Source organism: Rattus norvegicus, chromosome 4 (assembly GCF_036323735.1).
Source record: "Rattus norvegicus strain BN/NHsdMcwi chromosome 4, GRCr8, whole genome shotgun sequence".
NCBI classification, from domain to species: Eukaryota; Metazoa; Chordata; class Mammalia; order Rodentia; family Muridae; genus Rattus; species Rattus norvegicus.
The window spans coordinates 148,174,103-148,187,233 of NC_086022.1; the positions used below are offsets into that span (position 1 = coordinate 148,174,103).

At 51.4% G+C, this 13,131-nt stretch overlaps 1 protein-coding gene across 19 annotated transcripts; it reads left to right on the plus strand.

The window, feature by feature from the left end:
* The first annotated feature begins 470 nt into the window (after positions 1–470).
* On the plus strand, positions 471–12,969 carry Il17rc (interleukin 17 receptor C). 19 transcript variants are annotated; one of them, XM_017592577.3, is made up of 18 exons: positions 479–816; positions 1,099–1,120; positions 1,270–1,422; positions 1,662–1,724; positions 1,812–1,921; positions 4,162–4,273; positions 4,553–4,597; positions 6,191–6,330; positions 6,532–6,591; positions 8,426–8,480; positions 8,550–8,731; positions 8,817–8,867; positions 9,793–9,838; positions 9,990–10,111; positions 10,408–10,500; positions 10,869–10,920; positions 12,110–12,205; positions 12,326–12,969. In XM_017592577.3, the coding sequence occupies exons 1-18, from the start codon at positions 712–714 to the stop codon at positions 12,883–12,885; spliced, it is 2,067 nt and encodes a 688-aa protein (XP_017448066.1). In that variant the 5' UTR covers positions 479–711; the 3' UTR covers positions 12,886–12,969. The 19 variants fall into 19 exon arrangements, 18 of the variants coding, with proteins under 18 accessions (XP_063141958.1, XP_017448067.1, XP_017448066.1 ...); NM_001170565.2 differs by having other exon boundaries at positions 526–816; positions 10,441–10,500; XM_017592578.3 differs by lacking the exon at positions 4,553–4,597 and having other exon boundaries at positions 477–816.
* Positions 12,970–13,131: the final 162 nt, after the last annotated feature.

The window sequence follows — 13,131 nt, forward strand, 5'->3', positions numbered from 1 at the left end:
TGCTGAGTGCTGAGTCTCCCAGGACTGACTGCCCTGCCGGCTCCCTAGAACCTGGGCCAGGCAGCAGAGAGCTCACTTTCTGGTGCCTTTGGATCAGTCCACTGTCTTCAGAGTTTCTGTTTCACGAAGGTCACTGTCACTGAGGCCCAGGGAAGTACTTGAAAAACCTAAGCATAGTAAGAGGGGACCCAGTGGGCCTTAGGATCCCAGGGTCATACAGGAAGTGGAAACACCAGGAAGTGGAAACACCCAGGATGCCATAAGCCTGGGGTCTTCGTGATCAGATCGATCAGAACCTTTGCTTTCTGTGAGATCCAGGGTAAGAGTTCCTTTACTCAATGGTGCTCCAACTGTGCTGCCTTCCCAGGGCCCCTCCCAGCCAGGTGCCAGCCAAAGAGGAGGAGGAGGAGAGGCCACCACCCAGGTCCAAAGCTGCTGGCTGGCTCCTAAGCCTGGAGTTGGTGGGAGGGACGGGACAGGGCGGGGCGGGAACAGCCACTGCCTGCTGGGAGCCAAATCGAAAGCACTCCAGCTGAAACTGGGCCGGGAGTCCAGGCTCACAGGAGTGGGACAGCATGGCTTGAGAGGAATTCTAGCCCTTGCTCTCTCCCTGGGACACGTGATTGATTGGCAGCAGGGGAGAGGGGTCTGCCCCCCCTTGGGGGGGGCAGAACGGGGCCTCAGGCCTGGGTGCTGTCTGGCACCTGGAAGATGCCTGTGCCCTGGTTCCTGCTGTCCTTGGCACTGGGCCGAAGCCCCGTGGTCGTTTCCCTGGAGAGACTCATGGAGCCTCAGGACACTGCACACTGCTCTCTAGTAAGTCTGGGACTTTGGGAGTCTGGGAAAGGCTCGGAGTTCAGTCTGTGCCTCTTCACAGCCCTAGTCTGCCTCCTGTCACTGCCTCTGTCAGAACTGCCCTGTCTGGTCTTTCTGGTGCTGATGGGGGAAGAGAAGAAGGAAAGGGAACAAGAATTAGTTTTGTCCTCTGGGAAGAGCTTAGGATAGGAAGCCCCAGAAGACAGGCAGAGGATAAGGGCTGTCAAGCAAGGAAAGGTGCTTAGTTTTAAGGGTGTAAACCGCCTTTTCCTTTCTTCCCAGGGCCTCTCCTGCCACCTCTGGGGTAAGTGTTGCTACTTTAAAAGAGTGACTTCCAAGCGAACTGAAGGGAAGTGACTGTTTGCTCTCAGCCTGCAAGGCTGAGCTCCCCTGCCCTCTGTAGTTCTCAGAAACCAAACCAACTTCAGCTCCCACCCCACCCTTCACACCCAGATGGTGACGTGCTCTGCCTGCCTGGAAGCATCGAGTCTGCCCCAGGCCCTGTGCTAGTGCCTACCCGCCTGCAGACGGAGCTGGTACTCAGGTGTCCACAAGAGACAGATTGCGCCCTCTGTGTCCGTGTGGTTGTACACTTGGCTGTGCATGGTGAGTGAGGAAGCCCGTGACTCCGAGTGCACACATGAGCCTGCCTGGGGAAGGCATGAGGATTGCAGACTCTGTGGGCATCTGCGGTGTTTAAGATACTGCTCCAGGTACCGCCAGGACAGCCTGCTCTCCCCAGGCCTCTGTTTATCAGCCATGGTATCTCTGCAAGGGAATCTAAGCCTGCATCAGCCCAGAGCAGGTGCCTGACCTGGGCTTTGCTTGTTTCTCTGCTTCTTCAGGGCACTGGGAAGAGCCCGAAGAAGCTGGAAAGTCTGATTCAGAACTCCAGGGGCCTAGGAACGGTAAGGAGCCAGCTGGCCTAGCTACTGCTTCTAGTCAGGGTCTTTCCCATGGCCCATGCCTGGCTGACCCCTGCTTGTTGCTCACAGCCTCTCTCCAGGCCCAGGTGGTGCTCTCCTTTCAGGCCTACCCCATTGCTCGCTGTGCCCTGCTGGAGGTCCAGGTGCCTGCTGACCTGGTGCAGCCTGGTCAGTCCGTGGTATGTGAAGTGCTCCTCCTGACGAGAAGAGCCACCTCCAGAATCCCAGATTCCCAAAGCCACCCGGTGCATTGATTCTTTAAGTCTTGGGTCTGATCAGAGCAGTGAGCCCTCTCGGCTTCTTGTGGTGGGTTTTTTCTGTCTGTAAAATGAGGGTAAGGACACTCCTGACTCACGTGTGACTTGGTGAGAAGTCACTAAGCAGTTTTCTGGGGCAATTTTATTTCATACTCTTGCTTTGGCATTTAAAATTTTAAATTTTAGCCGTTCTGCTATCCATGTCATGTTTTATAACTGGGGATTTGTGTGTGCATACATATGGCGGTGGTGGTATTTATATTTCTAAATTATATTTATTTATTTTGTGTGCATGTGCGTGTGTGTGTCTGTGTGTCTGTGTGTGCCCTCGCACGCGCACGCGTGTTCATGAATGCACGCAGGGCTTCATGTGGAAGGCAGAGGACAAGTTAAAGAGTCAGTTTTCTCCTTTTTTTTTTTTTTTTTTGGTTCTTTTTTTCGGAGCTGGGGACCGAACCCAGGGCCTTGAGCTTCCTAGGCAAGCGCTCTACCACTGAGCTAAATCCCCAACCCCAGTTTTCTCCTTTTTACTATAAGGGTCCTGGTGATTGAACTCAGGCTGTCAGGCTTGGTGGTAAGCACTTTGCCTACTGAACATCTCGGCAGCTCAGGACTAGTGTTCGTGTTGGTGGTTTGCCTGTATGAGTGTCGGGGAGGGACAGGTTGGGGTTGGAACCAAAGGTTTTGTATATGCTAAGCCACAAGTTCACTGCTGAGCTAATTGTTTTTATTAGGCAGAATCTTGCTGGGTATTCTGGGTAATCTTGCTAGGTGGTCCCACCTCACCCTCCCCTCCTGAATGCTAACACTGCAGGCTTATGGTACTCACTATATTTGGTGTTTCTTACAGCTTTGATTTGTATACCCCTGGTGACAGACAGACACTTTTTACATGCTGTCTTAGTTAGGGTTTTAGTGCTGTGACCAGACACCATGACCAAGGCAGGTCTTATAAGGACCACATTTAATTGGGGCTGGCTTACAGGTTCAGAGGGTCAGTCCAGTATCGTCAAGGCAGGAACCTGGCAGCATCCAGGCAGGCACGGTGCAGGAGAAGCTGAGAGTTCTATATCTTCTGAAGGCTGCTATGAGAAAACTCACGTCCTGGCAGCTAGGTCAAGGGTAGTAAGGCCCACACCTACAATGACACACCTACTCCAACAAGGCCACACCTATTCCAACAGGGCCACTCCCTCTAATAGTGCCACTCTGTGGGCAGGGCATGTACAAACCATCACACATGCTTATATGCTTATTAGCGATTTATAACTTCCTTCATGAAACATCCTGTGAAACTTTTGCTGACTATAAAATAAGAACAAAGATCTGGGAGTGTAGCTCAGTGGTAGAGTTCTTGCCTAACATGCTCAAGGCCTTGGGTTTGATTCTCAGCCAAAAAAACAGCACTTCGCGCGCGCGCGCGCGCGCGCGCACACACACACACACACACACACACACACACACACACACACACACACATACACACGCACACACACGCACACACATGCACACAATTCTTTTTATTTTTATTTTTATTTTTTTTTTTTTGGTTCTTTTTTTCGGAGCTGGGGACCAAACCCAGGGCCTTGTGCTTCCTAGGTAAGCGCTCTACCACTGAGCTAAATCCCCAGCCCCCACAATTCTTTTTGATGTGAAAGGCCGGACACCTTTTTTTTTTTTCTTTTTTTTTTTTCGGAGCTGGGGACCGAACCCAGGGCCTTGCGCTTGCTAGGTAAGCGCTCTACCACTGAGCTAAATCCCCAACCCCCCCACAATTCTTTTTAATCTGCCTAGTTTACTTCACAAAGCAGCCATGAAGACCACTGAACTGTGCCTGTGGGGATGCTCCATGCTTGCCTTGGAGTATCTGATCAGCTTCCCTCTGGTCAAGTGGTCTGTGACAGCAGGTGTAGGCAGCAACTCAGACAGCCTGGTTAATCCCAGGCCTGCCAAGACAGCTATAGGTGATACTCGCTTTAGAACTGGGGACTTGTTCAAAGGAAGGAAACTATAGCGATAGATTTCAAGCTAGACAGCCTAAATGCGGTCATTGGCTGGACATGGGACCAGTAGGTAGGCAGTGTTCTACTCACATGAGCCTAAGAGCTTGGCCTGGATTCTGAGCCCTCCACCTCCAGCCATCCGCCACCCTCTCCTCATAGGGTTCTGCAGTATTTGACTGTTTTGAGGCTGGTCTTGGGGCTGAGGTACGAATCTGGTCCTACACCAAACCCAGGTACCAGAAAGAACTCAACGTCACGCAGCAGTTGCCTGGTAAGTCACCCCAACGACCTGTTTTCCCGATCTACGGTCCCTTTGGTCACTCCCCATCCTTCTGGTCCCATCATTTTCAGGCAGGGATCTGAGCGGACACCCTCCTTAGTCAGTTTCTTGTGCTTCTAGGCCCTGGGGTAGGTGCTCTGTGCTCTGTATAAGCATGGGTGGTCTTTCGGGGTAGGTAACCCCTCTCAACATCTTCCCATGGGTTGGATTGCTTCCCTTCTTTCCTTGGTCCCCACCCCCACTGGAGGTTTTTCTGTGATCTCTCCCCAGACTGCAGGGGTCTCGAAGTCCAGGACAGCATCCAGAGCTGCTGGGGTAGGGGCTAGGGACAGTGGGCTGGGTGGAGGGAGGAGCAGGATCTGGAGTTTACACAATTGGATGCTTGGGGTTGACATAGGCTGAGGGATGCCAGGTTCCAAAAGTCACAGAACACATTCTACCGTTCATTCATACACTCGTTCCACATGAACTGCAGGAATTTACTTCATCTGTGCCAGGCACTGGAAACAAAGATGAATTTCCTTATAACAAGTGTTCATCCGTACCAGGAACATCTAGTGGCCCAAAGCACTGTTAAGATTCTGGTGCCTTTCCCGATAGACCAGAGTGGAAATGTTACTAAATCTGAAATAGGCGCTATAAAGACCAGCTTGGTCTCATACTCACACCTGCCTCTGCCTTCCAAGGGCTGAAATTGAATGTGTGCCATCGTGTCCAGCAAAGAGCGCTGGTTTTAATGTCTTGTTCAGTGATGTGATGGTGTAGTTAGGTTGTTTTTGTCTTGCTTTGCTCTTTCGGTTTGACTGGCTCTTGCTATGCTGTCCACGCTGGGCTTGAACTTGCAGTCTTCTCGCCTCAGCTTCCCAAGCAGCCAGGTTGCCGGTGTGCTTCACCACATCTGGCTCAGCTGTGTTTACAGCTACCACAAGGTGAAAGCATAAACCATGCAGGTTTTAAACTAGTAAATGCTCTCCTTTCTTCTCTTCAACTCCATTTTCCTTTTGGCCTTCTTCTCTGGCACTCCATACAGATCACTAGACACCAGAGCTTTGAAAACAAATGCACACCAGGCATCTCATCTTGTCACTCTGTGGTGATTGCCTTCCTTATTCAACAAAGACTGACCAACTACTCTGTACCAGACACAGTTATAGACTAGAAGTAAATTGATAAGCAACCCTGTCAAAACTTCCCATCTTTATGGAAATGGGGGTTTGGATTAGAAAAGGGTTGAGGGACGATCCAGTAAACCTCTGGGGATGTAAAATATACAGTATATTAGATGGTGCCGAGTTATGGAGAAAGTTCGAGAAAGAGGGATGGGCAGGTTGGGAGTTCTAGAAGTGAGAAGGCCTCACCGTAATGAAAGATATGAAGGAGGAGCCCTGTATTTGAGAGACAGAGTTCCATAGGAAGAGAACAGCCTGTGCAAAGGCCCTGGGGCAGGAGCAAGGCCAAATGTGCTTAAGGAAGGTAGCCTGTGTGTTTGCAGCAAAGTATTCAAGACAGAGATACTGACAGATTGAGTTTGAGAGGACTCAGAAGCTAGCCTGGTTAAGGTCTTGCAAGCTGTTGTAAAGACGAGCTTATACTGTGATTACTGTATGGGAAGTGGAGTCTAGGGAAAGTGATTTGTATTAAGGAGGCAGCAGAATTCTACTGGCTGCAGAGGAAGAGAAGTTGTCCCAAGATGTAAGCTGGAACCTCTATGGACTTGTCTCCGGGCTTGTGGCTGGGGACAAAGCCCAGTCTGAGATGGGGATCTAGTCTGTTCTCCAAGGGCTTCCTATGGTCCGAGGGTTTGATGGAATCTCCACTGGGGCAGTTGGTGAGTGCGACTCAGGCTTGGCTGTGCAGGGGAGATGAAGGGTGTCTGACCTTCCCCCCTCTCTCTGCTTTTCCCCCTAGCCCTACCCTGGCTCAATGTGTCTACAGATGGTGACAATGTTCTTCTGATACTGGACGTCTCTAAGGAGCAGAAATTTGGCTTCTTACTATACTGGGATCAGGCCCAGGGTCCTCTCAAATCCTTGTTGTACAAAAACCTGGTGAGGCTTCTCCTCCAGGTCCATGTTCACCCTGTGCTGATGCCCATACTAAGAATGTAGTCAGACTGTCAAAGGGGACACGCCCAAAGCAGAGGACCTTGGCAGGGGGAGGGTCTGTCTGCCCGGCTCCTTGGACTTTGGGCCTCTGCACTTCCTCTTCCTCAGCTTCTCTTAAATCACATCTGTCTGCTCATCCCACAGACTGGACCTCAGAACATTACTTTAAACCACACTGACCTGGTTCCCTGCCTCTGCATTCAGGTAGGAGCAGAATTCAACTGCACATGGGAGATGGGCTGGGGAGGCACTGAGGGATGGCCTCCAATCTTCTGGGGCCACTGTCCTCCATACTCTGAGGTAGAGAGCATGACCCGTTTGGGTGACTGTCTCATTGGTCTTGCTGTCCTGCGCCTTCTGCTTGTTATGTCCAGGAGACTCCTGGTTCTCCATCCACAGGACTGTACCCTATGGCTAATGGCCCACCCACATGTCACCTCTTCCTTGACGCCTTCCCCTGCTCCTGTATTCCCTCTTTTGTGTTCCTGGGAAGGGTAGGACACATGCTGTATACTTAAAGGAGCTTCAATCCTACTTGCCATTCACTAGTTGTGTGACCTTAGACAAGACATTACTCTCTGAGCCTGCTGCTTATCTGTAATACGGATAAACTGTCCCGTTAAAACGGGCTATTGTGAAGAAGGGTGCCACATCTAGATTTAAATATGTGGACAGCAGGGGTTGGGGATTTAGCTCAGTGGTAGAGCGCTTGCCTAGGAAGCGCAAGGCCCTGGGTTCGGTCCCCAGCTCCAAAAAAAAAAGACATTTAAAAAAATATGTGGACAGCAGCTGCTCCCTCTGATTGCACGTTAGTCACTGAGTCCCGTCTGCTTGGCCTCTGGCATCAGAGCCACTCTTTCTCTTCTATCGTCAGTCCTTTTGGCCTCTCTAATCCCTCCTTTAGCTGTCAATGACCTCCACCTCTTACCTCCCTTCCCGGAGCCTTCCTGTCTTCCCCCAATGAAGCTCTCCCAGTAGACTTTCTCCTAAATTCTCCTTTATGAGAAGCTTGTTACATCCAGAGGAGCTGCTCACCAAGACCCACCTTTGCTCAGCCTGTTCCCACCACCTCTTCCGCATAACTAAGTCTTCCTAGCTCACATTACCTCTTTACCAAAGCTTCTCCAGTTTCCTGGCCTTTCCTTGTTCTGAGTTCCCCTCGTCTTTCTGGCTTTTCTTTTCCACATGCCACTGCCTCTAACATTTGGCTTCTGTCTATTTCTTTTCCTGTACATAAGATGCTCCGGAAAATCTTGGAGGTGGGTAACTGACCAACATTTATGTATTTCCTTCTTACTGAGCCTGTGACTTCTTTGAAGGAAAGCAAAGCATATCTCATTCAAATGCAGTGACTTTGTCAGAGCCCTGCACAGAGCCTGGTATACAGTGGGTGCACATAGGTGAATGAGCAAATCCCCCGTGGTGAGACACATGGCACATGTCCAGGAAGTGTTTGCTGTGATTTAACTCTCTGTATCATGCCCACCACTCTCCAGCAGTTGATGAATAAATTAATATATTCTCTCATCACATGGATCTAAGCACATAGTAGGTGCTCTTAAAAAAATCCAGCACAGTATTTGATACATAGATATAAACAAAATGTTTGTGAAATGAATCAAAATTAACAATCTAAGGCTCCTTGTGTATCCCATACTACTAATGCACATAGTAGACACTCATTAAAAGTTGAGCGAAAAGCCAGGTGTCACAGCGCATGCTTTTAATCCCAGCACTCAGGAGGCAGAGGAAGGTGCATCTCTGTGAGTTCTAACCAGACAGGGCTATATAGTGGGGCTGTGTCCCAAAAACAAACAAAACAAAACAACCAAACAACCCCCCAAAAGTTGAGAGAAGAGATATACCGCAGAGTTTTCAGGGAGAAGCCTAGGGAGTGCTGATGAACACTCCCTCACTGAGCATGCCCTAGTACTCAGCAGAGGGTCTGACATGCAAATGGATGGTTGGCCCAGTCCAGTTGACTGAGTACAGCCTTCCTCCTTTTTTTTTTTTTTTTTTTTTTTTTTTTGTTTCCCAGTTATGGTCTCAGGAGCCAGACTCTGTTAGGACCAGCTTCTGCCCCTTCAAGAAAGGTGAGCAAATCTCCTAAGGCAGGGGGTATGGGAAGGTGGATGATTAGTGACCCTGGCTCTCTGCTGCAGATCCCCGTGCACACAGGAACCTTTGGCACATGGCCAGGCTGCGGGTGCAGTCCTCAGGGAGCTGGCTGCTAGACACGCCTTGCTCTCTACGGACCGAGGTGGCACTGTGCTGGCAGGCACCAGACCAGAGTCCCTGCCAGCCCCTTGTGCCACCAATGCCCCAGAAGAATGTCACTATGAATGTAAGTGAGGTCAAAGGTTGGAGAGAGTGTGTGGAACCCCAGAGTCTCCCTTCATGACCTCACTCATTTTCCCTGCTTTCCACAGAGGCCATTTGAGTTCCCATTGGTGAAAGAACACCCCAACCTCTGTGTCCAGGTCAGAATGGCAACGAGAAAGCATTGGGCTAAGGGTGGGACCCTGTGCCGAATCTCCTTGGGGAGCTACAGCCTCCACATGTATTCTTGGAAACTGTACACCCAAACACACTCACATACACAGACACATTAATAATAAAAATTAAAAGTTCTTAAATTAAAAAACAAAAGTGACCATTCAAGGTTTAGCTGGGCACGGAGCCTCATGCCTGTATTCCCAGCACTTGGGAAGCTGAGGCAGGAGGGTATGTGGGCTCCCCTGAGTTTGAGGCCACCTGGCCTGACCTATGCAGTGAGTACCAGGCCAGCCTAGGCTATAGCATGATGCTGTATCAAAACAAATATTGAATATCTACCATGTGCCAGCCACTTTGAGATTGATCAAAGCCAGCAAATGTCCCTAGCCTCACAGCACCTATTTCTCACGGAGGAAGGTGAACAGTGTGCTTAAGGAAGCATGTTAAGGGGGTTGGGGATTTAGCTCAGTGGTAGAGCGCTTGCCTAGCAAGCACAAGGCCCTGGGTTCGGTCCTCAGCTCCGGGAAAAAAAAAAAAAAAGGAAGCATGTTAAGGTGAATTCATGTGCTATGGTAAGAAGTGAAGGAACGGAGGCTGTGATTTTCAGTGGGTGACTGGGCGAGGGTGAGAGTCTCCTCTTCAAGGTGTCAGATGTGGAGGAAACATGTTTTGAGTGCTTAAGACAGAGCTGAAGGTTGTGAGTTCCATTAGCACAGGTGCCCTACCAAAGCCTGGTCTCGGAGATGGGTGACTCTTAATCCTACAGCCTGAACTCGGCTCTGCCTAACCTCAGGTCCAGAGTGCAGAGCCGGCCTGATGGGCTTCCTCTTGCCTGCACCCTCCCTATTGGACTTCCTGGCCCTGGCTCTTGTTTTCCTAGTGCTCCTAACTCTGGCTCCTTCTAAGCAGGTGAGCAGCTGGGAGAAGGTTGAGCTCCAAGAGTGCTTGTGGGCTGGTGAGTGGGGCTTGAGGGTGGCTGGGACAGGGCCACTGCGATGGGATAAACCATGGAGGAACTGGCTCCTGGGGGGTAAACAGGGAATGGGAGGAAGGCAAGTGACAACTCCCAAGTGGGTCTTACTGGAGTGGCCTCTCTCTCCTCCCAGACTCCTTAGGGCCCTTCAAGGATGATATGCTGTTAGTGGAGATGAAAACTGACCTAAACGACACATCAGTCTGTGCCTTGGAACCCAGTGGCTGTACACCACTGCCTAGTGTTGCCTCCACGGTGAGGACCCCTTGATTCTCCAGATGCTTCCAGCCTTATCTCAAGTGTGGCCTCATATTCTCACTTCCATTCTCAGTCACTATATCCCACCTTACCTTGTTCTGTCACTCTCTTTGCTAGGGCTCTGCGTGTGTGTCTGTGTGTGTGTGTGTGTGTGTGTGTGTGTGTGTGTGTGTGTGTGTACCCTTGCTTGTATGCACACACACACCCGCATCCCTTCTCAGTGTCTTCGTAAGTCTCTTAGCTCCTCTCAACAAACAGTCCTGCTCTACTGTGGCACCTTACATGCTGCCCAGGTGACAGCCCCTCCCCCTCCCTTGACTTGGCAGAGAGCTGCTCGCCTTGGAGAGCAGTTGCTTCTAGACTTCAGGACACACCAGTGCATGCAGGTGAGTTGGTGACAGAACTTGCCCTAGTGCCTACATGTGTCTGCTTGCTCTCTGTCTAGTCCTGGGTAGGTTGCAGGTAGGAGTGTATCAGTCCTATCTCTCAGGTGCTCACTCTGGCTAGAGCCCAATTAAACGATACACACCCTCCAGTCAGTGTTGGGTTCTAGAAAGAGCTTCAAGGAAGAAATCTTCCAAGGTCCCATTTGGCATAGAGGTCAGCTTGGGCAGGTTGAGCAAAAGCAGAGGTATCTGCAGGAGCCTGCTCTGGACACAGAGATGTGGGTAGCTGAGGCTAGGAATTTGAATAAGCTGGGCAGAAATTATTAGCTGTTGAACACCAAGCAGGGGCCTGTGATTGTGTCTTACAGCTGTGGAATGATGATGACCTGGGATCACTGTGGGCCTGCCCCATGGACAAGTGTGAGTACGAGGGGAACTGCTCTTCCTGTGTGCCAACAGCTGACTGACAGGGACCACGGTGCTGAGGCAACATATGTGATGCCTTGTCAGGCTCAAATTAGTCACAGCAGCATTCCTTTAGCCATTCAAAACCACAGAGAGGGAGAAGCATGGTTCAGCTGGCAAAGGCATTGCCACCAAATCTGACAACCTGAGTTCCCTGGGACCCACATGAACTGGCTCTCTTGAGTTGTCTTCTGACCTCCACACAAGCTCTATGGCATGTGTGTCCCTCAAGGGTGGCAGAGAGACGGGGAGGGACAGGGACAAAAAGACACTTTCAGGGATCCCAGCATCACTAAGATAGAACTTGCCCACACCAACGGAAATCTAAAAGGACAGAGCCAGTATGAGCTATTGAATGTTTGCAAATGTTATCTCACAGTAATAGTTAGGGGCTATATGGAAGAACTGAGCTGACATTGAATGAGCGTAGCCCAGACCTGGTCTAGATGGGATGAGGGGTTCAGAGGAAAACTCCTACACACACTGTGAAGCCTGAACCAGTTGAAAGGAGTCAAACTGCATTTTTAAGACTGCGGAGTACATTCCTGAGAGTTTCCAGGTGTCGGTGTGGTTAGAGGGTCTCGGGAAGAAGATGGGAGACCCGACAGGGATGTAGGATTTTTTTTTTTCTTTTCTTTTTTTTGGAGCTGGGGACCGAACCCAGGGCCTTACGCTTACTAGGCAAGCGCTCTACCACTGAGCTAAAACCCCAACCCTGGGATGTAGGATTTTTATATCCCCACACCACTAGCTTCCTCAAGAGGTAGAATAAACCTATTTTAAACAGATCTTGGTGGCTCCCCATAGAGTGAATGGACTGAAGGCAGAAAGATGGGGCTATTGCAGTCATGCAAGGCAACCAAGTGAAGGGCTGCAACCCTAGGCTTAAGGGGCAATATCAGTTGACATCTGAACATTTACAAGGCCTGGCACTGTGAATGTTTTATGTGCAACCCTATCTATGCATTTGATGCCATTATCCATATTTACAAGCTGAGAACTGAGGCGGGTCACACAGGCACATCGAGCTTTTTCGGTGCATGGGCAGTGACACTTGTGATTTTGGGGCAGATCACTTCATGTCTACAGACTCCTTGAAAGATAGGTTTCTAACTAGCCCATTATTCTTCCCTGTCTATCCCAGACATCCACAAGCGCTGGGTCCTAGTGTGGCTGGCCTGCCTACTCTTGGCTGCGGCGCTTTTCTTCTTCCTCCTTTTAAAAAAGGACCGCAGGAAAGGTGAGTGCTTGCCAGTCCCGGTTTTCCAGGGAGAGCCTCAAACGGTGGCGCTGGGCTCTATTGGGTGGAGGAAGGCAGGTCCCGGGCTCACCCTCACCGGCTCCGCTACCCCTGTACCAGCGGCCCCTCGTGCCCGCCCGGCCCTGCTTCTCCACTCGGCCGATGGAGCATACTACGAGCGTCTGGTGGGCGCTCTGGCGTCCGCGTTGAGCCAGATGCCACTGCGCGTTGCCGTGGACCTGTGGAGCCGCCGCGAGCTGACCGCGCACGGAGCCCTGGCCTGGTTCCACCAGCAACGGCGCCGGACCCTGCAGGAGGATGGCGTGGTCATACTTCTCTTCTCACCCGCGGCCGTGGCGCAGTGTCAGCAGTGGCTGCAGCTCCAGACGGTGGAGCCCGGGCCGCATGACGCTCTGGCCGCCTGGCTCAGCTGCGTGCTGCCCGATTTCCTGCAAGGCCAGGCGACCGGCCGCTACGTCGGGGTCTACTTTGACGGGCTGCTGCACCCAGACACTGTACCCGCCCTGTTCCGCGTCGCGCCGCTCTTCTCCCTGCCCTCGCAGCTGCCGGCCTTCCTGGATGCACTGCAGGGAAGCAGCTCCCAGTCCCCCGGGCGACCTGCGGACAGGGCGGAACGAGTGGCCCAGGCGCTGCTGTCCGCCCTAGACAGCTGTACTTAGAGCTCGGAAGCCCCAGGCTGCCGCGAGGAATGGGACCTGGGACCCTGCCCTGCACTCGAATAAAGGCCGATGCAGTATTCCTAACAGAGTAGCCCTCGTATATCTGTTTGATGCTCCGCTGGCAGAGCCTTTAATCCCGCGGCCCTTTAAAACCCGGACAGGTGCAGCCCGGAGCCGCTTTTGGTTGGTTAGTGTTGAGTGACGCAATGTCACATGGCTTTCCATCATTGGCTGGGAGAAGGCCCC

Coding starts and splice junctions, on each gene's coding strand:
- Il17rc (XM_017592577.3), top strand. CDS start 712: ATGCCTGTGCCCTGGTTCCTGCTGTCCTTGGCACTGGGCCGAAGCCCC. Junction 8,481..8,549: donor CTTCTGCCCCTTCAAGAAAG/GTGAGCAAATCT, acceptor TCTCTGCTGCAG/ATCCCCGTGCACACAGGAAC. Junction 8,868..9,792: donor ACCCCAACCTCTGTGTCCAG/GTCAGAATGGCA, acceptor CCTTCTAAGCAG/GTGAGCAGCTGGGAGAAGGT.